This window comes from Salmo salar, chromosome ssa07 (assembly GCF_905237065.1).
Source record: "Salmo salar chromosome ssa07, Ssal_v3.1, whole genome shotgun sequence".
Lineage (NCBI taxonomy): Eukaryota > Metazoa > Chordata > Actinopteri > Salmoniformes > Salmonidae > Salmo > Salmo salar.
In genome coordinates, this window is record NC_059448.1 from 17,499,686 (window position 1) to 17,526,226 (window position 26,541).

Sequence of the window (26,541 nt, forward strand, 5' to 3'; positions counted from 1 at the left end):
GGCAGATGTGGAGATGAGTCCTGTTGTTCATCAGGGAGAGCTTTGGTCTGCACGACCCACGGTGCTGCTGTTGACCACTCATCTGTATTCATAGAGTAATGGACTTGACGACCCACGGTGCTTCTGTTGACCACTCATCTGTATTCAGAGAATATTGGTCTCCACGACCCACGGTGCTGCTGTTGACCACTCATCTGTATTCAGAGAGTAATGGACTTGACGACCCACGGTGCTTCTGTTGACCACTCATCTGTATTCAGAGAATATTGGTCTGCACGACCCACGGTGCTGCTGTTGACCACTCATCTGTATTCAGAGAGTAATGGACTTGACGACCCACGGTGCTGCTGTTGACCACTCATCTGTATTCAGAGAATATTGGTCTGCACGACCCACGGTGCTGCTGTTGACCACTCATCTGTATTCAGAGAGTAATGGATTTGACGACCCACGGTGCTGCTGTTGACCACTCTTATCTGTGTTCAGAGAGGAACCCAGACACCTCATTGAATTAGACATTTACTGCTGGGTAAATGGGCTGTGTGTGTGTGTGTGTGTGTGTGTGTGTGTGTGTGTGTGTGTGTGTGTGTGTGTGTGTGTGTGTGTGTGTGTGTGTGTGTGTGTGTGTGTGTGTGTGTGTGTGTGTGTGTGTGTGCGCGCGCGCGCGCGTGTATTTGTGTGTGCGTGGAGCAGGGGCGATAGTCTTGTCTTGGCTCACGACCATTTGAAGGTGTTGACCGATGCCACGCAGTGAGCCTTATGTCCAAAGCTAGCAGAACCCGGTCTCTTCTAGCCCGAAGGATCGTTTGCTTGGAAAATGGGCTTTGAATAATCCAGCGCACTGTTGACTCCCATAGCCAGATGGTCAAAGGAGACCAGCCTTCAGCTCTGGCATGGCCTTGATCAATTTGACAGTTTTAACATGTAGTTTTATGTTTCAAAGAACTGAGATGAACAGTGCAGCCAGTCACACGCGTATATGCACACACACACCCGATCTAAACAGCACAGTATTGCATTGTGTCAGTCCTATAGGTTACAATGTTCTTCTCTCTCACTCCCAGATAATGAGTGCTAAATGACTGGCTGTCTCTGGTGGCTGCATGATATGTCTATGCTCTGCATCATGCTGCACCTCTGCTACCCCCTTCCCACCCCCTTCTGCCCCTTCTCCCCCACCTCCCCATCTCCTCTCTTCCCTTCCCTTCCCTCTCCTCCCCCCTCTCCCCCTTCTCTCCCCCTCTCCCCTTCTCTCCCTCTCCCCTTCCCTTCGCCCCTCTCCTCCCCCCTTCCCTCTTCTCCCCCCTCTCCCCCTTCTCTCCCCCTCTCCCCTTCCTTCCCCCTCTCCCCCTTCCCTTCGCCCCTCTCCTCCCCCCTTCCCTCTCCTCCCCCCTCTCCCCCTCTCCCCTTCGCTCCCCCCTCTCCCTCTCCCCCTTCCCTTCGCCCCTCTCCTGCCATATGTTGCGCCTGTGTGACCAGCCGTCGTGTCAGCTCGACTAACGCCTCAGCGGTGGCCGACTTTGATTCATGTTCTCTGAAATCTGGGGCAATAATACAGAATACATTATTTGTTTATGAAATCTAAATAAATGTAATGCCGCGTTGAGGCGCCCCCCGTTTCTGACTGCGCTATGATTAGGTCTGGCTACCCGTTTAATATCGTCCGAGGGAATGCCTTTGAAATTGTGAGTGAGGGAAATATACACTGTGTGTACAAAACATTAGGAACACCTACCCAATATTGAGTTGCACCACTCCCTCCCTTTTGCCCTCAGAACAGCCTCAATTCGTCAGCGCATGGACTATACAAGGTGTCAAAAGCGTTCCACAGGGATGTTGAAGGGATGCCCATGTTCCCTCCAAGCTTCCCACAGTTGTGTCAAGTTGGCTGGATGTCCTTTGGTTAGTGGACCATCCTTGATACACACAGGAAACTGTTGAGCTTGAAAAACCCAGCAGCGTTGCAGTTCTTGACACAAACCTGCGCTCCTGGCACCTACTACCATACCCAGTTCAAAAGCACTTAAATATTTTGTCTTGCCCATTCACCCTCTGAATGCCAAACATACACAATCCACGTCTCAATTGTCTCATGACTTAAACATCCTTCTTTAACCTGTCTCCTCCCCTTCATCTACACTGATTGAAGTGGATTTAACAAGTGACATCAATAAGGGATCATAGCTTTCACATGGATTAACCTGGTCAGTCCATGTCATGGAAAGAGCAGGCGTTCCTAATGTTTGGTACACAGTGCATCTCTAGACGAAGTAGCACAATTCAATTGTCAAGGCATGGATTTAACCCCGATCAATTCGCAGGCCAATTTATTAAGAAATGTTTTCTGTCTGAGTAGACTGGTTTCTTTTTTTTTTTTTTCTCTCTCCCTGTATTTGCAGAGCGAGTCTAAGCCATACGTTAAGAACCAGATGACTCATTTAGAATGCAAAGGGTTTTCTTCTTTTCCCTGAGTGGCAGTTGTAACACTTTCTGTCTCTCATTGTAAGATCACAGCAGGGTGTGAGATGAACCTATGTCTTATTAAACGGTCAGGTTTGTAATTGCAGAAACATTGAATAGCGGTTTTTTTATTTTTTATTCCCGCCCTTCAAAAATGTAAAGATGCATTGCCAAATGCCTACTTGAAATGTGAAAACACACACATCCCGTTATCAGGGGCTTGAATTATATCTCTGGAGCACAATGGCTCGGTCGGGAACTCAGTCAAAGAGTTAAAAGCAAGGACCATTTCAAAGACAGCCCATCTGATAACAAAGACCCTCACCTGATAATGAACGACTGGTGTGCTGCTTTCTTTTCTCCAAAGTGAGAGGCAGAGGGACACGCGGGTAGGAGGGAGGGGGGAGAAAGATGGAACGGCCCTACCGGCACCTGCCATCATGCTTTATGGCTAATTGAAGCGCTTGGAGTAAAACAGCCATGAATGGCACCCTTTAGAATTGAAGCTGGTTAATATATCGTGATCCTACATTTAGTCTTGGATGGTTAATATCTCTTTAATTGGGTGAGGTCCATTAACCGGGATGGGAGAGATGGTGCTCCCACCGAGTCCATTTCTTTTTCCTTTGCCACACCCTTTTCAGTCTCTAAACAACCGCTGTGATAATCGATAAATGTGGACGCGGCCGTCATTGGGTTGCCAGGTTAGCTCTGACGTCCTCCTCCTTTGGGGTTGCATAGCTTTTGGGTGGTGACGAGTCAAGAGGTAGTGGATTGACTTTGGTCTAGTGAAGTGGCGTGAGGATAGTCTTAAGCTGGCGTGGCAAAGCTGGGCTTTGCTGGACAGGGGCTCTCTCAAGAGGAGAACCACTTACTCAGGTCTCTTCTTTTTCCACAGCCCCTGAAAATCCTCTGGCTGGCCTGGGACTCTCACCAGCCGGAGCTTTAGCAAGGCCTGTAGCATGACCGTCACGACTTGAGCTTTTACAAGTGTCCCTTTCACTGCATTACAGTCCTCTAGACTTTAGTAAGAGTTTTTCAAACTCTTTTTTTTCAAACAGCAGACCTGGGTTCAAGTACTATTTCAAATATCTCAAATACTTTCACATACATTCAAAGTAAGCATTCAGATATTTTTTATTTGAAAAGGCAAATAGTTGAATATTTTAATGTATTTGGAAATACACTTGGAAAGTATTTGAAAATACTAAAATACACTGACTCAAATACACTCCCATGCATTTAACCCAGGTATTTGAAAGTAGTATTTGAAATAAATGTTTGAAAATACTCTCAAAAACTATTTGCCACACCATTTTTTTCTTTTACAAATAATTGAAATACTCAAATAAAAGTACTTGTTTTGGGCTGTGTATTTGAAAATACTCAAATACACAGATTTGTTTTGTTGAAATACCAGATGCTCGAATACACATGTATTTGAACCCAGGTATGAATTTGCCACGGTCGCGTATTATCCAGAGTGAAACTCTAAAAATTCCTGGGACCACTCCCTGCCGATGAAGCTCGGTGGCATGGTGAAATTTTACTGGCACTAGGTAAGATGGTGGTCTTGATTTCGCTGCCAAAACATCAGCATATATAGACTGGAAAAAGTGTGACCCTAGCCTTCCGTGAAAAGTTGTTCAAGTTTAATCCAAACAGATGGTTCTCCATTAAAGCCTCGTTTTGAGATAATCTGAAATGATCCCAGTTACATTTTTCTAGCTGAGGAGCGAGTGTTAGGTTCTAAGAAAAGTCTCTGTCTGTATCAACTGTTATTACCCACCCGCTTAGCGCTCGGCTAATAAAGTGGGATGTCTGAAAACTGTGAACGGCAACATAGGTTCCGGCACAGTGGATTGAAGCTCTTTGCAAGTAATTAAACAGCATGGTACCTCATCGAGAGCAATTTCCTGCAACCCATTTACTGCCAGAGCTGGCGTGGCCCCAGTCACTGTTTTGTTATCTCTGTGAAATATGTCACTTTTATGTTGTTAGAGGATGAATATCGTATGAAAGAGCATTGGATTCACATTCCCCTCCCTGTCAGATGGCTAACACAAATGCTTAGGCTATCTGTGTCATCTAAGCAAGAAAAGGGAGGGAAAAAAATGACATGTCCACTATCTCGGAAACTCCAAAGCTTCTCCTGTCAAGAGCTATCCACGGCGTTGTATAATCATAGGAAACTCAGAGGGGTTGAATGGGAGCAAGCGGCCTGGAGTAATTGTCTGCATGTGGGAGCCAAGCATGAGCAGGCAAGCGGCGCTATCTTTAGGGATGGTTCCCCTTTGGCGCGATGATCGCTGCACGCTATCGGCGAGCGATGTTAATCCTGCCATGTGGTATAAAAGGATTTGTTCTTATTCTTATTGGCGACTCGCTGTTTAACTTTTTCCTGGTTCCCCTGGGTTTTGGTCCTGGAACTTCCAGTGCCTGTTGTCTCCCCCCTCTATAATCCTCTGTCTCTCTCACGTCCCCTGTCGATGCTAGGCAACCCACATTTCTCCCTCTGTCTCGTTTGTTCCCTCTCTCATTATGTCACCCTTTTAAGTGGGGAAACAGCTGCGGCAAACTCACAACATCCCCCCCCCCGCACATGCTTCTCGACGAACGTCAGTTGTCTTTTCCCGACACTTAAAAATATCAGATGAATTTAGCATTAGCAGGCGCTGATTCGCCTTATCGGAGGATGTCTTGCAAACAACTTGTCGACAAGTCGATCGTTCCCTTTCCTGAGGGGAGAGTTGGGGGATCGAGGCGGCTCAACTTCCCTCCCCCCCTAGATACTTTGCTGTGTGTCAGCCCTGTTAATGGATTTCTTGGGGGAGATATTATTTTGGTCCAGTAAGCTGCATGCTTAAAATATGAGTGACAGGGCTGACTCTCAGGCGCACAGAGAGAGAATGTTGTTTTTAAAAAGATAGGACTGCTGAAACGAGCCGCTCTGCTGCAAAACTGTCCTACTCTATGAACAATGGAAGCGTGTAAACACCCACCCTCCAAACCCCCTCTGCAAAGAAAAGACGTATTGCTAAAGCAACTTCTCCAAACTAAAATGTCCTATTTCTCCCTCCCTCCCTCCCTTTCTCTCTCTCTTCTCTTCCCCTCCCAAGAAGATAGATGAGGAAAATGAGGCCAATTTGCTGGCAGTGCTTACAGAAACCCTGGACAGCATCCCAGTGGACGAGGACGGATTGCCTTCGTTCGAGGCCCTGGCAGATGGGGACGTGACCAATGCCAGTGACCAGAGCTGTCCCTCTACCCCCGACGGCTCGCCGCGCACCCCCGAACCAGAGGAACCCTCCCTGGTAAGACTCTGTTCCACGACCTCTCTTTTATCCCTACCTCCACCACAACCACCACCCAATTCCCCACCATCCACGACCATAAACCCTCACCCCCCTGCGCACCCCCTTCGCTCCAGCCCCTTTCCTAGGGCCACCGCCGACGCCAGATAAGGCGCTGCGAGCGAAGCAGGCCAGTGACCAAAAGCGTCTGTGTGCCTTGCAGGCCCCCCCCCATGCCCCCCCCCCCCCGTGCATGTTAGTGTGCTGAGCTGACCATGATGCAGATGCCTGGATGAAAGAGAAAATGGAATGGCTCAGTGTTAGCTGTGAGGTGTTAATTACATTGTAGCGTACGAGCAGTGCCAATGTAATGAAACATGCACAGCGGTGGGTCTGTTATGGTCCACATTATGCCACGGGCCTTGAAATCAAGCTAGGGATGAAAAATGAAATCCATCTCACCTCATATAACGACAGTGGCATCATTTATTCGATTAGGCCTTTCCCGAGGGGGTTTTACCTGGGATGTTTCTTTTGTTGAGTCATAGTCCATGTATTTAATGCCACCCCTCCCCATTGTTTTGTGGATCACGCTAGTAAAGCACAGCCATTGTGTACCCCTAAACACCTGCCATGGAAATGCAGGTTTCCTCTTTGACTTGTCCTTTTAGCACTGTAAACAACGAGGTAAAAGGCCTGTATTGATAGGCGGCAATGCGTTTGTCTTCATACGGTTTCTGTGTTTCTGTACACTAAGATGAATCAAACATCCTCAGTCACACATTTACAAAAGCATTGACCATCTCTCTCTGATTGTTTAATTGAGTGAAATGATGACATTTCAGAGGCAGCGTTTGGGTAACCTCTAACTCTGCTCACCCCGTTTTTCTCTATTCGTTCCTCTTCCTCCCCTTTCCTCCCTGTTCTGTTTGGGTCTTTTGCAGCTGAAGAAGCTTCTTCTGGCGCCCGCGAACTCCCAGCTCAGCTATAATCAGTACATAGGTGACAAGGCACAAAACCATGCAGCCAGCAACCACCGAATCAGACCACCACCTGCTGTTGTCAAGGTAGCTACCCAGTCGCGCCATTGGTTCACTTCAAATGCACCGCTTCCGTGGGCCACTCCATGTTTGTTTACCATCTCAGTTCTTCTTTTTGTATTTTTTTTGGCCTTGGAAGATGTTAAACTTCTGTTCCACTGTACCCTCCTGGGGGCCATCTCGTAATGAAAACAGCCTGATTGCCTGTTCGGCTTTCCAGACGAGGCATCAGGACTGTTGTCTCATTAGCTAAAGCACTTATCCTCCCTCCCTTGTAACGGTGTCTGTGGAAAATCAAACGTTGACAAGCGGTAAGATTGATGCCGCTAGATCTAGATTTAAATATCTAGTCATACAGTCTTGATGTTGTTACCCTTTCTTTCTATTACTGTTCTGTAGAGCAAATGGGTTTCCTTTGAGATAATCTAGTATTTCACTGGGTTTAAGTATAATGGGCACAGGAATGCCAATTAAATGAAGTAGGTGGTTCCAGTATTTTGCTACTTGCCGCATTTCATTGGAACATGATGAATGCGCTTGAAGATTCGATTTTTATTTAGTACGATAGCACATAAATAATGCGTTTGTTTACTCTTCCTTGTTTGGAAAAACGTATGAATATACGTCCCTCGGTGCTTAAAAAAACGGAATTTGGAATGCGTTGGTAACATTGTTGTCTGGTAAACAGTGCATACACACAGCTTACACATCTCTGAAAAGTCTATTTTTAAACCGTACTTTTGACATCCATTTCTGGAGCACGGTGCTTGGAAGGCTCCCTGAGGACAGAGCTGCTGCGGTGGCGCTCGGGGGCCACGCAATTAAGATGATGGGCGGGAGGCGCTCCCACCACCGCCTCCCAGACAGTTGGGCGACCCGCTATGCTGAGCCTCACTCTCTCTTCCACTCTCTTCCTTCCTCTCTTTTTCTTTCTCTCTTTCTTTTGTCTTTCTACATCCCCCTGCAGACGGAGAACTCCTGGAACAGCAAGCCGAGGGGGGGCTGTCCGCAGCAGAGCCGTCTAGTGAGGCGCCCGTGCACCGAGCTGCTCAAGTACTTGACCGCCACCGACGACATCCTCCTCCAGACCAAAGCCAGCGAAGCCAAGAGCGCCTGGGGGGGCGGCGGCAAAGACAAGGGCGGCCTGCTGGGCGCCTCGTCCTCCTCCTCCTCACCGTCCTCCACCACTTCCTTCTCCTCCCTCTCCTCCTCCTCCTCGATCGCCTCCAAGAAGAAGTCGTCCTCGTCGTCTGTCGTGTCACAGCAGCAGCAGCAGCAGCAGCCACATCACCAGCGAGGTGAGAGCCGGGCTGCTGGCGAGTGTAGTGTGGCTGGTGTGGGGGCTGGGAAGTGGCGTCGCTGCGCTCATGGGGCTGGCACTGAGGGACAGTCCGAACCCGCGGCGGCACCCGCTCCTGTCCCCCAGGCACGTAGGAACGACAGCGTCCATGCCTGCCCCAAACTGGAGCGCAGGCCGTCCAGTGAAGAAGGAAGGCCGCCAGGTCCGCAGCCTGCGGTGGAGGCGGGCCGCCTGGCAGCCGCTAGGTTCATTAGGTACATGCATTCTTATTCTCTCCCTCCTAGAGAGACGGGTCAGACAGGCAGCTGTGGGCGTTGCCGTAAGGCGGGCGCTGCCACTCAGGCAATTGAGTGCTGGGGCAGGCATGACCGTGGTGCGGCGGCGACTAGGCACATCGTAGTGACCGTTAAGAAAAGAGAGGAGGAGTCAGGGCATCCGTTGCTTAGCCAGCTGCTGACCTCCAAGCAGAGGCCCGCCCGCTATCAGGCCCACTTTCTCCCGCCCACTACTACCCCTCAGCCTTGCAAGAGCAGTTCTTCAAGAATGAGCTCTGGAATCCTGGAGAGGGATGAGTGTCCCAGCCAGGCTATTGAGGTGGAGGAGAAGGAGCACAGAGGGACTGTCAATATCAATCCCGGCAGATGGGGTCTCAGACAGGCCAAGGAGCCTGATTCGGACCCCCTGTTGGCCGAGAGCTTAGGCCTAGGCAGCTGGGTTAGCCAGCCAGACCAGGGGCTAGATTTGGGGTTGGGGCTGGGCTGGCTGGAGGTTGGCCTGGTGGAGCAGGCTGACTGTTTCGGGGAGGATGTTCCCGATGATGATGCCATGGGCAGTCCCATGGCGATCTCATGGGGCCTGCCAAGCCCATTCTTCCCAGATTGTAGAAATCCAGACCCCACTCCCTCCATGACACAGCAACACCTACACATGCAGGCAGTCTGCAGGCACCCCGAGGACCAGAGCCTCCCGTTGTTAGGTAATCATCGCTGCATCCCTGCCCTTGCTCTCTTCTCCCTCTCCTGCTTTAACCACTTCCCAGTTTGACTACACACTAACCCCAATGCTAATTCGACGCTATCACTCTGAGTACATAAAATAAATTGCTTGGTGCACCATCAATTCCAAAAGGCATTCTTTAGAATTGGTACAGACCCTTGCCTCAAGATTGACTTAACGGGGAGGTGGGAGACGGGTAGTAGCCTGTTATGTTTTGATACAATATGGCATTTGTTAAGTCAACCACTATCTGGCTGGATCAAGCGGAGGTGCTGAATGTCTACCTAGCTACTCTGGGCAGGGCACTGCCTTAATGACTTAATTGTCTGACTGAGCGACACTCTTTAACTGCATTTGGAGACAGCCAGAGCCTCAGGCAACTGCACAAGCTTCCTTGACTCTCCTTTCTTCCTCTGCTTTTGGTTCCAAATGCATGCAACAATTACTTCATAGCCACCACCACCACCACCTCCCATTAGCCACCACCACCACCACCTCCCATTAGCCACCACCACCACCACCTCCCATTAGCCACTACCACCATCACCTCCCATTAGCCGCTACCACCACCACCATCTCCCATTAGCCACCACCACCATCACCTCCCATTATCCGCTACCACCACCACCATCTCCCATTAGCCACCATCACCTCCCATTAGCCGCTACTACCACCACCATCTCCCATTAGCCACTACCACCACCACCACCTCCCATTAGCCACCACCACCATCACCTCCCATTAGCCGCTACCACCACCACCATCTCCCATTAGCCACCATCACCTCCCATTAGCCACCACCACCACCTCCCATTAGCCGCTACCACCACCATCTCCCATTAGCCGCTACCACCACCACCACCACCTCCCATTAGCCGCTACCACCACCACCATCTCCCATTAGCCGCTACCACCACCACCATCTCCCATTAGCCGCTACCACCACCACCACCACCACCTCCCATTAGCCACTACCACCACCACCATCTCCCATTAGCCGCTACCACCACCATCTCCCATTAGCCGCTACCACCACCACCACCACCACCTCCCATTAGCCACTACCACCACCACCATCTCCCATTAGCCGCTACCACCACCATCTCCCATTAGCCACTACTACCACCACCACCACCTCCCATTAGCCGCTACCACCACCACCTCCCATTGGCCACTACCACCACCACCACCTCCCATTAGCCGCTACCACCACCACCTCCCATTAGCCGCTACCAGCACCACCTCCCATTAGCTGCTACCACCACCACCACCACCTCCCATTAGCCGCTACCACCACCACCTCCCATTAGCCGCTACCACCACCACCACCTCCCATTAGCTGCTACCACCACCACCACCACCTTCCATTAGCTGCCACCACCACCACCTTCCATTAGCCGCCACCACCACCACCTCCCATTAGCCACTACCACCACCTCCCATTAGCCGCTACTACCACCACCATCTCACATTAGCCGCTACCACCACCACCACCTTCCAATTAGCCAACTCCACCACTACCTCCCATTAACCTCTACCACCACCACCTCCCATTAGCCGCTACCACCACCTCCCATTAGCTACCACCACCTCCCATTAGCTGCGACCACCACCACCACCCATTAGCTGCCACCACCACCACCACCTCCCATTAGCTGCCACCACCACCACCATCTCCCATTAGCTGCCACCACCACCACCTCCCATTAGCTGCCACCACCACCACCACCCATTAGCTGCCACCACCACCTCCCATTAACTGCCACCACCACCACCACCCATTAGCTGCCACCACCACCCCCTCCCATTAGCTGCCACCACCACCACCTCCCATTAGCCGCTACTACCACCACCACCTCCCATTAGCTACCACCACCACCACCTCCCATTAGCCGCTACCACCACCACCTCCCATTAGCCGCTACCACCATCACCTCCCATTAGCCGCTACCACCACCACCTCCCATTAGCCGCTACCACCACCACCTTCCATTAGCTGCCACCACCACCACCTCCCATTAGCTGCCACCACCACCACCTCCCATTAGCCGCTACCACCACCACCTCCCATTAGCCGCTACCACCACCACCTCCTATTAGCCGCTCCCACCACCACCTCCCATTAGCCGCTACCACCACCACCTCCCATTAGCCGCTACCACCACCACCATCTCCCATTAGCCACTACCACCACCACCACCTCCCATTAGCCACAACCACCATCACCTCCCATTAGCTGCTATCACCACCACCACCAACTCCCATTAGCTGCTACCACAACCAACTCCTTTCAACTAGCCTACTCCACCACCACCTCCCATTAACCGCTACCATCCTCTCCCATTAGCCGCTACCACCACCACCACCTCCCATTAGCCACTACCACCACCACCTCCCATTAGCCGCTACCACCACCACCACCTCCCATTAGCCGCTACCACCACCACCACCTCCCATTGGCCGCTACCACCACCACCTCCCATTAGCCGCCACCACCACCACCTCCCATTAGCCGCTACCACCACCTCCTCCCATTAGCTGCTATCACCACCACCACCTCCCATTAGCCGCTACTACCACCACCACCTCCCATTAGCCGCTACCACCACCACCTCCCATTAGCCGCCACCACCACCTCCCATTAGCCGCTACCACCACCACCACCTCCCATTACATTTACATTTAAGTCATTTAGCAGACGCTCTTATCCAGAGCGACCAACTCCTTTCAATTAGCCTACCCCACCACCACCTCGCATTAACCGCTACCATCCTCTCCCATTAGCCGCTACCACCACCACCACCTCCCATTAGCCGCTACCACCACCACCTCCCATTAGCTGCTATCACCACCACCACCTCCCATTAGCCGCTACTACCACCACCACCTCCCATTAGCCGCTACCACCACCACCTCCCATTAGTCGCCACCACCACCACCACCTCCCATTAGCCGCTACCACCACCACCTCCCATTAGCTGCTACCACCAACACCACCACCTCCCCTTAGCCGCTACTACCACCACCACCTCCCATTAGCCGCTACCACCACCACCACCTCCCATTAGCTGCCACCACCACCACCACCCATTAGCTGCCACCACCACCCATTAGCTGCCACCACCACCACCTCCCATTAGCCACTACCACCACCACCTCCCATTAGCCGCTACCACCACCACCTCCCATTAGCCACTACCACCACCACCTCCCATTAGCCGCTACCACCACCACCACCTCCCATTAGCCGCTACCACCACCACCACCTCCCATTAGCCACTACTACCACCACCACCTCCCATTAGCTGCCACCACCACCACCTCCCATTAGCTGCCACCACCACCACCTCCCATTAGCCGCTACCACCACCACCACCACCTCCCATTAGCCGCTACTACCACCACCACCTCCCATTAGCCGCTACCACCACCACCTCCCATTAGCCACTACTACCACCACCACCACCACCTCCCATTAGCTGCCACCCCCACCACCTCCCATTAGCTGCCACCACCACCACCCATTAGCTACCACCACCTCCCATTAGCCGCTACCACCACCACCTCCCATTACCCGCTACCACCACCACCTCCCATTAGCTGCCACCACCACCACCACCTCCCATTAGCCGCCACCACCACCACCTCCCATTAGCCGCCACCACCACCACCTCCCATTAGCCGCCACCACCACCACCTCCCATTAGCCACCACCACCACCACCTCCCATTAGCCACCACCACCACCACCTCCCATTAGCCACTACCACCACCACCTCCCATTAGCCACTACCACCACCACCACCACCTCCCATTAGCCACCACCACCACCTCCCATTAGCCACTACCACCACCACCACCTCCCATTAACCGCTACCACCACCACCTCCCATTAGTCACTACGACTAAATTAGCCACTACGACCACCACCTCCCATTAGTCACTACGACCACCACCTCCCATTAGTCACTACGACCACCACCTCCCATTAGCCACTACCACCACCACCACCACCTCCCATTAGCCACCACCACCACCTCCCATTAGCCACTACCACCACCACCACCTCCCATTAAGCACTACCACCACCACCTCCCATTAGTCACTACGACCACCACCTCCCATTAGCCACTACCACCACCACCTCCCATTAGCCGCTACCACCACCACCACCTCCCATTAGCCGCTACCACCACCACCACCTCCCATTAGCCGCTACCACCACCACCTCCCATTAGCCGCCACCACCACCACCTCCCATTAGCCGCTACCACCACCTCCTCCCATTAGCTGCTATCACCACCACCACCTCCCATTAGCCGCTACTACCACCACCACCTCCCATTAGCCGCTACCACCACCACCTCCCATTAGCCGCCACCACCACCTCCCATTAGCCGCTACCACCACCACCACCTCCCATTACATTTACATTTAAGTCATTTAGCAGACGCTCTTATCCAGAGCGACCAACTCCTTTCAATTAGCCTACTCCACCACCACCTCGCATTAACCGCTACCATCCTCTCCCATTAGCCGCTACCACCACCACCATCTCCCATTAGCCGCTACCACCACCACCTCCCATTAGCTGCTATCACCACCACCACCTCCCATTAGCCGCTACTACCACCACCACCTCCCATTAGCCGCTACCACCACCACCTCCCATTAGTCGCCACCACCACCACCACCTCCCATTAGCCGCTACCACCACCACCTCCCATTAGCTGCTACCACCACCACCACCACCTCCCCTTAGCCGCTACTACCACCACCACCTCCCATTAGCCGCTACCACCACCACCACCTCCCATTAGCTGCCACCACCACCACCACCCATTAGCTGCCACCACCACCCATTAGCTGCCACCACCACCACCTCCCATTAGCCGCTACCACCACCAACACCTCCTATTAGCTACTACTACCACCACCACCTCCCATTAGCTGCCACCACCACCACCTCCTCCCATTAGCCGCTACCACAACCAACTCCTTTCAATTAGCCTACTCCACCACCACCTCCCATTAACCGCTACCACCCTCTCCCATTAGCCGCTACCACCACCACCACCTCCCATTAGCCACTACCACCACCACCTCCCATTAGCCGCTACCACCACCACCTCCCATTAGCCACTACCACCACCACCTCCCATTAGCCGCTACCACCACCACCACCTCCCATTAGCCGCTACCACCACCACCACCTCCCATTAGCCACTACTACCACCACCACCTCCCATTAGCTGCCACCACCACCACCTCCCATTAGCTGCCACCACCACCACCTCCCATTAGCCGCTACCACCACCACCACCACCACCTCCCATTAGCCGCTACTACCACCACCACCTCCCATTAGCCGCTACCACCACCACCTCCCATTAGCCACTACTACCACCACCACCACCACCTCCCATTAGCTGCCACCCCCACCACCTCCCATTAGCTGCCACCACCACCACCCATTAGCTACCACCACCTCCCATTAGCCGCTACCACCACCACCTCCCATTACCCGCTACCACCACCACCTCCCATTAGCTGCCACCACCACCACCACCTCCCATTAGCCGCCACCACCACCACCTCCCATTAGCCGCCACCACCACCACCTCCCATTAGCCGCCACCACCACCACCTCCCATTAGCCACCACCACCACCACCTCCCATTAGCCACCACCACCACCACCTCCCATTAGCCACTACCACCACCACCACCACCTCCCATTAGCCACCACCACCACCTCCCATTAGCCACTACCACCACCACCACCTCCCATTAACCGCTACCACCACCACCTCCCATTAGTCACTACGACTAAATTAGCCACTACGACCACCACCTCCCATTAGTCACTACGACCACCACCTCCCATTAGTCACTACGACCACCACCTCCCATTAGCCACTACCACCACCACCACCACCTCCCATTAGCCACCACCACCACCTCCCATTAGCCACTACCACCACCACCACCTCCCATTAACCACTACCACCACCACCTCCCATTAGTCACTACGACCACCACCTCCCATTAGCCACTACCACCACCACCACCACCTCCCATTAGCCACTACCACCACCACCTCCCATTAGTCACCACGACCACCCCCTCCCATTAGCCACTACCACCACCACCACCACCTCCCATTAGCCACCACCACCACCACCTCCCATTAGCCACTACCACCACCACCTCCCATTAGCCACTACCACCACCACCACCACCTCCCATTAGCCACCACCACCTTCTCCCATTAGCCACTACCACCACCACCACCTCCCATTAACCGCTACCACCACCACCTCCCATTAGTCACTACGACTAAATTAGTCACTACGACCACCACCTCCCATTAGTCACTACGACCACCACCTCCCATTAGTCACTACGACCACCACCTCCCATTAGCCACTACCACCACCACCACCACCTCCCATTAGCCACCACCACCACCTCCCATTAGCCACTACCACCACCACCACCTCCCATTAACCACTACCACCACCACCACCTCCCATTAGTCACTACGACCACCACCTCCCATTAGTCACTACGACCACCACCTCCCATTAGTCACTACGACCACCACCTCCCATTAGTCACTACGACCACCACCTCCCATTAGTCACTACGACCACCACCTCCCATTAGTCACTACGACCACCACCTCCCATTGCCATGTGTGCTGTTTGTGATTTTTTTTATTGAGTGGGATATCTGTGTCAAACTCTGTACTCTGGACACTTGCCAATTCCATCACTTCATCCTCACAAAGTCAACAGTGAACAAAAGTGAACAAAAATTACAGATGTTGTTTTTTTGCTCTTGTAAAACAATTGCAAGAGAGCATTATGCTAAGCGGACTGGGTTGGGTTTTGGAATGCTGCCTCCTGTTAATGTGCCAATCTGAGATTGATTTCCAGATGTGGACCTGATCTCTTTTGCCTCAATTTGTTATCTATCTAGTTAAATAATTACCCATGTTCCTTTGTGTTCTGCAGCCAAACCAACCACCTTGCCACTTCCTTTGACCCCAGAGTCTCCAAAGTAAGTGCAAGAGTTTTTCAACATTCTACATAGAGCACACAAAACAAAACAAAATAACAAAGATACACTACATGACCAAAAGTATGTGGATACCTGCTTGTCGAACATCTCATTACAAAATCATGGGTATTAATATGGAGTTGGTCCTCCTTTTGCGGCTATAACAGCCTCCACTCTTCTGGGAAGGCTTTCCACTAGATGTTGGAACATTGCTGCAGGGACTTGCTTCCATTCAGCCACAAGAGCATTAGTGAGGTCGGACACTGATGTTGGGCAATTAGGCTTGGCTCGCAGTCTGCGTTCCAATCATCCCAAAGGTGTTTGATGGGGTTGAGGTCAATTTCTTCAACAAACCATTTCTGTATGGACCTCGCTTTGTGCACGGGGGCATTGTCATGCTGGAACAGGAAAGGGCCTTCCCCAAACTGTTGCCAAGAAGTTGGAAACACAGAATTGTCTAGAGTGTCATTGTATGCTGTTCCCTTCACTGGAACTAAGGGGCCTAGCCCAAACCATGAAAAACACCCCCAGAACATTACTCCTCCACCAAACTTTACAGTTGGCATTGTTGCATTGAGGCAGGTAGTGTTCTCCTGGCATCCGACAAACCCAGATTCGTACACCGGACTTCCAGATGGTGAAGCATGATCACTCCAGAGAATGCTTTTCCACTGCTCCAGAGTCCAATGGCGGCGAGCTTTACACCACTCCAGCCAACGCTTGGCATTGCGCAGGGTGATCTTAGGCTTGTGTGTGACTGCTCGGCCATGGAAACCCATTTCGTGAAGCTGCCGACGAACAGTTCTTGTGCTGACGTGAGCTTTCAGAGGCAGTTCGGAACTCTGTAGTGAGTGTTGCAACCGAGGACAGACAATGTTTATGCGTTACGCACTTCAGCACTCTGCAGTCTCGTTCTGTGAGCTTGTGTGGCCTACCACCTCGCGGCTGAGCCGTTGTTGCTCCTTGACGTTTCCACTTTACAATAACAGCACTTACAGTTGACCGGGGCTGCTCTAGCAGGGCAGAAATTTTACGATCTGAGGTGGCATCCTATGACGGTGCCTACGTTGAAAGTCACTGAGCTCTTCGGTAAGGCCATTCTACTGCCTGTGTTATTTATGGAGATCGCATGGCTGTGTGCTCGGTTTTATACACCTGTCAGCAACAGGTGTGGCTGAAATAGCCGAATCCACTAATTTGAAGGGTTGTCCACATACTTTTGTATATTTAGTGTAAATCAAAAGACAAAACATTTGCACGAACATGAGGCATTTTGTTAACTCTCATTTCCATTTCTAAGATCACAAAGGCCTTTATTAATGTCACATTTCCCCGTGTGGAGTAAAACGGTGTGTTTAATCTGTTTTGTCTTTCAGTGACCACAAGGGATCACCGTTTGAGAACAAAACCATTGAACGCACATTGAGTGTGGAGATCTCTGGAACCCCAGGTAAGAATGTGTTTTCAGTGAATTTATGAATAAGGGCTTGATGCAAATGTTGACACAAATCACAGAGTAGCTCACCTTGCTTTGTAATGGCATAATGGTAAACCCCAGCTCTCTCACTAAGCCAGTTAGGGGTTACTTTCCAGTCACTACCCCAGGGCTTTTCACACCATCTTGATAGTTCCATAAAAGTTCAGAGTTCAAGGTGAAGAACTAGGACACAGGGTGACATGTTTTATATGCCTCACTGTTGATTGAGAGATCCAATCTCCCTTGGGTTTATTAGACATATCCCCCTCTTTCTCTTTGAAGAGTTAATATACTGCTCTCTCTCTCTCTCTCTCTTTCTCATATGCCGGGATCTTAATGTTCTTTGACTGAAATGCTCACTTAGCCAACACATCACCGACAAACTGATGTGGCATTATTATTGTTTTAATTGGTTTTGCCACATAATTCGGTTTGACCGATATTATCTGTGTCTCTTTTTTTCCTCAGACAGTCTGGTAATTTGATTAGAGACATGTAAGGTATTCTCCCATTTTAAGGGTCTGTATTTATGGGAAGGATGCAATTTTCCAAATGGGGTCAACGCAGGGGGATTTTAATATTATTATTGTCATTATCCCTGTATATTATATACTTATTCATTAAGTATGTCGGTGAGAAGCTATAGGCGAAAGGTAATTAAAAGCCAGATGAAGTGAATGTCAGGCAAATCTAAAACACCAGGCTTCAGCAGATATCCTCTCTCCCTCTCTCTTTGTCTCTCTCTCTCTCTTTCTCTCTCTCTGTGAATTATGCAGGTAATTATTTGAGTGCCCTCCCTCCCAACCCCCCCACTCCTTCCCTGAGATGAATCATCCCAGGTCAATAAAAGCAAAATGGCGGCCCTTTTCTTCTCCTTCACAATGTGACGCGTCAATGGGCCTTTTGGTATTCATTTGCTAGCGGATAAAAGAAATGGCCCTCGACGTAACACACCTGACTCGCCTCCTAGACTCAAGGTGGTGTTTTGTTTGGGAACGAGGCCCAATGGGAATGAATTATCTGGAAACTCTTTAGAGTCGGCAGGGGGTAGAGTTGTGGGACACCAAAGCCCCAAGGGGGTTCCTCCAGTTGACCACGCTCCACTTGCCATTTAATCCTGTGTGTACATAAGCATCAGAGGTTAGAGGGGACACACATAGGGAATTAAGAGCTTTGGAGCAATCAAACACTGTTAATATTTCTTTCTTTTTTACTGCTTCTGACCTCAGGGTTAAATCCAGTCCCATTCTCCTCGTCTCCCTGTGTTCCTGCTTCAGCCATAGTTAATAAAGCCGAACTCTGACTCCACTGCCCTTTGCAGATTTGGGATTAGATATTAGGGGAAAAGCCATTAGAAGAAAATGCTAATGGATACTGAGCCCCTTACGTTTTAGGATTAGTCTAGTCCCGTGTGGTAAGCGACTCAGGAACGCCAGATATGGAGAAACAGGGGGAATGAAATCTTTGTGATCCCTTGAGTTAATGTGTCCTCAGCAGACCCGTTCCAGTAGATCTGGAGATTATGTTTCTTTAATTGATAACCAGGTGGAGTTAAGCCAAAGGGGGAAGGGCAACCCTCAGGTGGAAGTAGGTCAGTGCTTCAGTCAGACATGGAATTTTCCCGTGGCAAGTTTAAAGCTACAAAATGTAACTTTTTGGGGCGACCCGACCAAATTCACATAGAAATGTGAGCTATAGATCTTTCATTCCCGTCGAAACAAGTCTAAGAAGCGATAGATATTTTCTATGTGTGCTATTTTATGCTTTCGATTCTTAAGTTTAATTTTTGCCTCTTTTACTTTTGGTTTTGTACACCAGCTTCAAACACACATTTTTTTTATTATGTAAAGCATATTTCACAGCGGTTTAGAATGGTACAATGATTCTCTACACTATGACTGCTTGGTTTGTCACATCAACTGAAATTAGGTGAACTATTAAAATGCATTTTTTTCAACCATGGTGGAGCTATTTCTGCATAGTGCATCTTTAAGGAGAGACACTTGTATGTCTTTATGTAGTAGGTTAGCATTTCAGTTGTAAACTTTTCCATGACATGGGGGTCGTTCTTGAATTGCGGTGGCATTTGCACTTTAAATGAGAAATAGTTACACGTCATACGTGTTTTTGTTTATATGGAACTGTTTATCAATGATACAACCTAAGGTCCTTTATACTGCAAATCTTTGTTTATGCATTGTTTAATGTACTTAGGGTACGCAAATTGGCTTTGTCGCAGTAGTAATGTGTAGAGTTGTACTGACATGATTTAGAGATATGTATCTTTTATTTTGAATGCTAGAAAGTGAGAAAAAAAAAAGATTAAATATATTGTATAGATCAATAAAAGCAAAGGCTATTAAAATACATTTTTTGTACTAGGATAATGTCTTCCCCTCAGTTTTATGTCATTTGGTGTTGCCACCTTGAAAATCTCTCATTACAAAGATAGTGTCATGATGCAATCCATCTAACTGTTGTACATTGCATTGTGTCAATATTATTGCATCTGTCCCTACTCAAATAAATGAAATCAAATGAATACACATCAAGTAACTGAAGCAAGCAGTAAAATTAGTTTTCAAAAATGTATAAAAATACAGCTTATGGAACAGCGGGAACTGTGAAGCAACGCAAACATAAGCACAGACACGTGCATACACAAACATGATAATATACACACTATACACACACGTACACATGGATTTTCTTTTGTAGATATGTGGTAGTGGAGTAGGGGCTTGAGGGCACACGTTTAGTGTGCTGTGAAATCTGTTATGAATGTATTGTAATGTTTTTAAAATTGTATAACTGCCTTAATTTTGCTGGACCCCAGGATGAGTAGCTGCAGCCTCGGCAGGAACTAATGGAGATCTTTAATAAATACAAATATGGGGCCTCCATTTAAGAAAATGCACAATAACCAAAAATGTCTCATTGGTGTTACCATCATTGGTGTTACTACTCTTACTGGTGGCACAATGTTATCCTACGAAAAAGGGTTCCGAAAGGGTTCTTCGGCTGTCCCCATAGGAGACCCCGTTTTGGTTTCAGGTAGAACCCTTTTGGGTTCCATGTAGAACATTCTGTGGAAACGGTTCTTCTGGAACCCAAAATGGTTCTACCTGGAACCAAAAGGGTTCTTCTACCTGGAACCAAAAAGGGCTCTTCAAAGGGTTCTCCTATGCGGACAGCCGAAGAACCCTTTTAGTTTCTAGATAGCACCGTTTTTTTCTCAGAGTGTAACGGTAAAAAGTATTTAAATGGTAAAAAGTGTTTAAAGTCATTAAGGTGCCATATTAGTTGATTTAGAATGGGAAGATGTACCCAAATACATTTAAATCAAAATAAAAAAACAAGAAGAAGGTAAACATTTTTAGAAATCCCCAAATTCCACCTCAATTCAAGGATGACACATAGGGTGTAGCATTGTTTCTACATTATCATCAGTGGTAGTAGTAGTAGTAGTAGTAGTAGTAGTAGGAAAAGTAGTTGTAGTAGGAAAAGTAGTATTAGTAGTAGGAAAAGTCATTGTAATTATCTTCTATTCAGGATTTGATACTGCTAACTGTATGTACACCAGGATGATTTTACTATGGCCTAGGCCCTGTCCCACCTCCCCCATAAGGTAAACCTGAGACAACCCCACTACTCAGAGAGAGCCCATGGATTTGACTGGAAGGACTAATCTCCTTTTGCTAATAGATTTACTGTGTTGTCTTTAATTACAGTATCTCATGACACCGGGGTTGGGTCTATGTGTTGCTATTTGCATGGCTTACCACCGGATCAACTCTTTAAGCCCTGCGTTGGCGTCAGAGTCGTTTGCTCTGAGGTCTCTTCGCAATTTACAGTCCGGAAAGAAACAGATTAGAGAGAAAAAGAGAAGAAAAAAAACAAAAACTCGACTCGCTGTATGATTGGTGTTTGTGTCTGCCGAGCATCCATCACAAGCCGGTTTGACTGAGAGGCGCATATTTATCTAATTCTGATTTATTTCACCCCGGCACTAATGGCTCCTAGTTTATGACCCTAGTGCACATTGTTTTGCACAGATGGCGTTTCATTGGTGAAACAGAAGTTCCTCGGGCACCGCACCGGCCCTCCCTTTTCATAGCTCATTTCATTGGCATAATGATAAATATAGCCCTCTTTCTCATCTCTATCTCTCTGAAATACTGCATCGAGTCTCTGTGTCGCTATCGGTGTACCACGTCTGACTGTTAAAGAGGGATGGGGGTTTGCGGTTCAGCTTTACCGTAAAATCCAGATAAGTCTAGATGATAAGATGGTTGGATTAGAGAGCCCAAACTCAGGAAATGGCCCCGCAACGGAATGTTTATGTCTCTCTCTCTCTCTCTCTCTCCCTCTCTTTATTTCAGGCTCCAAGCCTCCCCAGTAAATACTCTTTCACAGGATTTGATACTAATAGCTGTCATTTGGTGCAATTCACTGCAAGGGAGAGTGATGTGCATTCATAACAATGGCAAAGACAGGGAGCGTAGGTGTTCAAAGTGCCTGAGCTCCACTCCAGAGAGGGAGGTTGTATGTGACTATTGTGTGTGTGTGTGTGTGTGTGTGTGTGTGTGTGTGTGTGTGTGTGTGTGTGTGTGTGTGTGTGTGTGTGTGTGTGTGTGTGTGTGTGTGTGTGTGTGTGTGTGTGTGTGTGTGTGTGTGTGTGTGTGTCTGTCCGCGTGTGTCTGTCCGCGTGTGTCTGTCCGCGTGTGTCTGTCCGCGTGTGTCTGTCCGCGTGTGCATGCCTATGTATTTGTCTAGAGGAGAAAGACGGACAGTGGAAAAAAATAGAGATGGTTAGAGGCAGAGAAAGAGAGATTGAACCAGAGAGACAGAGAACGAGAGATTGAACCAGAGAGACAGAGAACGAGAGATTGGACCAGAGAGACAGAGAAAGAGAGGTTGAACCAGAGAGACAGAGAACGAGAGATCGAACCAGAGAGACAGAGAAAGAGAGGTTGCACCAGAGAGACAGAGAACGCGAGATTAAACCGGAGTGGGCGACAGACCGGGAAAAAGGAGGGAAGAGACGAGAGGGAAACAGAGGGAAAGGGACTGCCTACCTAGTGCTGGTTGTTTGCGTGATAGTTAACAATGCTATAAAGCAGGCCCATCTCAGGACTTCCCATATAACTGCCATCTGTCGGCTCGTAAACTTGTCAGGAGGGGCCGGGTTCGGCACGAGCCATAGAGAGGCAAGCAGGATCTGAGAAAAATGACAGCCCATTCCCCCAGCAGACACTGAGCCTCCATTACCAGTCAGACATCTCCCCCGCACCAAGCCGACACTATCATATGACAGCACACTGGCACGCTATAGCAACATGCAGTGCCGAAAACTGACACATCCCGCTGCCCGACACATCTCGCCACCTTGACTTGCAGTAGAGAGCAGAAGCCCGAAACATAGGACACTTGTGATAGATTTTCAAAACTGAGCCGAAAGGTCTTTGCTTTTATTGAAATCGCTTGGCCATCGTCCAACGTGTCGGCTAGATTCGGCGGTTCCATGTTCGAAGGACGCTCCACTTCGAGGAGGATGTTTGTCCACTGCCAATGTTTTTCTCTTCTTCCTGAATGAGGGATTGTCCAAGGTCAGGAAGGGATGGCGGTGGTAGCCGAGCCGTGTAGCGGCTCCACCATATTCAATTACACAGAGCATTGCATTAATCTGTCAAGATTGCAATAAAATACGGATCAGGATTAGGACCAGGGATGAAAGTGAATATTTTAATCAACCCCCGTGTGTGTCCACTGGTTGTAGGGAGTGCGAGGAGAGGGTGGAAGGTGGGGAGGTAGAATGCATTATATTTCCATTCTCTTTTATTGACCCTCCCTCTCGCCCCCTCTCTCCCGCCCTACCTCCCTCTCTCCCCCTCCCTCCCTACCTCCCTCTCTCCAGGTCTGACACCACCTACCACGCCCCCCCACAAAGCCAGTCAAGAGAACCCTTTCAAAGCATCGTTCAAAACCAAGTTGTCTTCATGCTCCCCGTCTGCCCTGGCGTGCAAGAGGGCTCGGCTGAGCGAGGCGAAACCCTGCAGGCCCCTAGCCCCAACCTCGGCCCCAGGCAGAAAGGGCCCAGAGCAGACTGAGCTGTACGCCCAGCTAAGCAAAGCGTCCACTGCCCTCCCCACCTCTGTGGTTGCTGCGACGACAGGGGGCTGCAAGGAGGAGCGCTGCTGCGGCAACAACAAGCGCAGTGTCCAGCCTCGCTGCTACGGCGACCACGACTATTGTCAGTCCACGGCGGCCAGCACAAAACAGGACCCTGCCGCCGGCGCTAACGCTAATGCGGCTAACGCTACCATTACCATGACGACTACTATGACAACCCCTCTGAAGCCCAATCCGGGTGTGGCGGAGGACAGGCATGTGGAATGTAAGGGCTCTTCCTCCTTTTCTTCCTCCTCTTCATCCTCTACATCTCCTCCTCCATCTTCATCCTCTTTGGCCAAGCAGCTGCAGCAGCAGCAGAGCTCTTCCCCTGTGGGTAAGGAGGCTCGGGGGCAGGACCGGACCCCCATCACCCAGGACAAACCACACCCACCACAGACCCCAGAAGGGGACCAGCACTCTGCCAGCAGGAAGCAGCCCCTGCGAGACCAGGATATCCGGGCGGAGCTCAACAAGCACTTTGGCCGCCCCCAGCAAGCCATCTATAGCCAGGGTGAGAAGGGGGAGGAGGTGGTGGTGGAGGAGGGGAGACAGGGAGGAGGGGAGATGGCCGGAGCCCTGCAGACACCCAAAGAGAGCCCTGCTGGGTACGAGAACTACCGCACACTCCCTAGTTCTGGGTCTGGTTCTACTGGGTACCTGCACCCGGGCCTCTCTCCCTTCCACAAGGAGCTGGAGGGTCAGGGCGTCGAGGGGCACTTCCTCTACCCCTGGGAGGGCACCCCCCTGGACCTGCTTTTCGAGTCCTGCTCGCCGTCCTGCTCGCTGTCCAGCTGCTCCCCCTCACGGGGCTCCGTCTCGCCCCCCTCCTCCCTCCTCCTCTCCCCCAGACACTTCCACTGGCCCCGCTCGGGCTCCCCCTCCTCCCGCTCTCACTCCCGGTCCCGGTCCCGCAGTTCCTCCTCCCACCACCGGAGGCGCTCCCTCTCCAGCTCACCTGACGGACGCCCCTCCTCCAGGTGAGTAAACCCTCTACTCACTGTGGCTAGGTTCCCATGTCCATACTACCACACCACTTAGACATCTTGCCCTAAATATCTACTGCTTAGCTTCATTCTAAGTAGCATGCCAGTGTGGATATCGGAATACAGCCAACTAGCACGTTCCCTCCTGGTGGGAGACGTTTCCCTTCTGTTGTTTGAACGTTGCCTAAGCGTTGTGGGCGGCTCTGACGGTGCTCCCGGCAGGAGGTGGACAGCTCAGTCGTGTCGACAGCTCTCCTCAGCCGTCAGAGACGGTGTCAGGAGAGGATAGGCCCTGCGGTATGAGGCTCTTCACTCTCCCGGTATGGGGCCTCTAGCTGCTTCTGCATCCCCAACCACAGAGAAGACTTGTTATGTTCCTGCTGAAAGAGGCTTTAACAATAGGAGCGAGTGTGACAGGGCCAGGGAGAATCCTTACCGGCTGGACTACTAGACGGTGGATTGTGTTAGGCTGGTGTAGTGAGGCTAGCCAAGCTCAACTGTCTCAGTGCTTAACTACAGAGCAGAGGCCATATGTCTCACACTTCTCAGGGTAGGAGTGCTGATCTAGGATCAGGTCCCTCCTGCACATATAATCTTATTCATTATGATCTAACTGAGGAAACTGATCCTAGATCAGCACTCATACTCTGAGAAGCTTGTACATGCAGACTCAGGGTTCCACTAGCAGATACCAGACGAGGAGGTTTGGTGTGTTCGTCAAACCGTGAGATCAAAACTGTATATCAGAGAAGGCGGCAACTAGGAAAATGAGCGGCGCCTAAGGCGTTGTGCTTTGGTTGCTTCGACGTTGTCAAAGCCCCCTTTCCCCTGGCAATGACTGTTATCTGAGCGTTTTGTCACTCTCATTCCCAACTCCGTTTTCCCAGGATCTACTATTTGATGCGGCGCGTGTTGTTTTAGGCAGCAGCTGTTGTTTTACTGAGCGCCGGGCGAAACCTCCTTTTTGTCCCCCAGAGATGAAAGCCAAATCTGCGGAGTTTAGTTCTTTATCCCCTCCTCTGAAAACAATGTGCATCATCACAGCAGCCCAGGAGAACTACATTTCCCATGGTTCCCTTTGATCAGAGCAAAGGGAACGGATACACAGTAGGTATACTTTCAGCGGTCTTGCATTGAGTGCCTTGCAAACTGGATAGACTAGGTTAGCTTTGCCTTCTGTTTTGCAGCCCTTTATCCTTGATAAATCACTCACGCTGAGGACAATCGCCAACGTTATGATACGGTACACAGAGACGGCCACTAGGTTGCTAAAGATGTCCAGGTTAGAGGTTGAAAGAAGAAAAGCGGGAAAAAGTAACCCCATTAAAGGTTAGGGATACCTGAGTAAAAAGTATCTCAGTCTCAAGAACTCAGTGAAAAATGTTCAACAAAGTGTCCTCAAGTCTCTCTACTCCCCCTCTCTCTTTTCAAACTCTCCAGTTCCTTAACTCTGTGGACGTTGGACCATAGTCTAACTTCTCTCCTTCTATTATTCAAGTCTCCCTTCTTTAGCATCAGTTCAATAATAAAGCAATGGGAGCTAAAGAGCCTGTACTCTGTCGGGATACTAACTTTAGCGTTTGGCCGCCGGGCCTAAGCCTTCCCCTCATTTAACATAGATACGTGGTGCTTGTACGGTACATACTGGCCCTCATGGGAGGAAAGGTGAGGAAGGAAGTCAAATTCGGTCAAACTTGGGAAAAGTGTTCTGAAAATATTGCTGAATATATTAGGACTTCCGGTTCTGTGTTTTTT

At 50.3% G+C, this 26,541-nt stretch overlaps 1 protein-coding gene across 9 annotated transcripts in view; it reads left to right on the plus strand.

The window, feature by feature from the left end:
* Positions 1-26,541, plus strand: part of LOC106608616 (peroxisome proliferator-activated receptor gamma coactivator 1-alpha) — a 71,110-nt gene that overhangs the window by 33,022 nt on the left and 11,547 nt on the right. For 3 of the 9 annotated variants that reach the window (XR_006770577.1, XM_045721627.1, XM_045721628.1), the window contains exons 3-8: positions 5,580-5,774; positions 6,698-6,820; positions 7,761-9,069; positions 16,107-16,152; positions 17,529-17,602; positions 23,547-24,780. Coding sequence is in view for 8 of the 9 variants with exons in the window: in XM_045721627.1 (XP_045577583.1) it covers positions 5,580-5,774; positions 6,698-6,820; positions 7,761-9,069; positions 16,107-16,152; positions 17,529-17,602; positions 23,547-24,780 (2,981 nt within the window). In the remaining variant the exon portion in view is untranslated. The remainder of the gene's footprint in view (positions 1-5,579; positions 5,775-6,697; positions 6,821-7,760; positions 9,070-16,106; positions 16,153-17,528; positions 17,603-23,546; positions 24,781-26,541) is intronic. The other 6 variants (XM_045721630.1, XM_014206664.2, XM_045721632.1 and 3 more) reach the window with 3 other exon arrangements.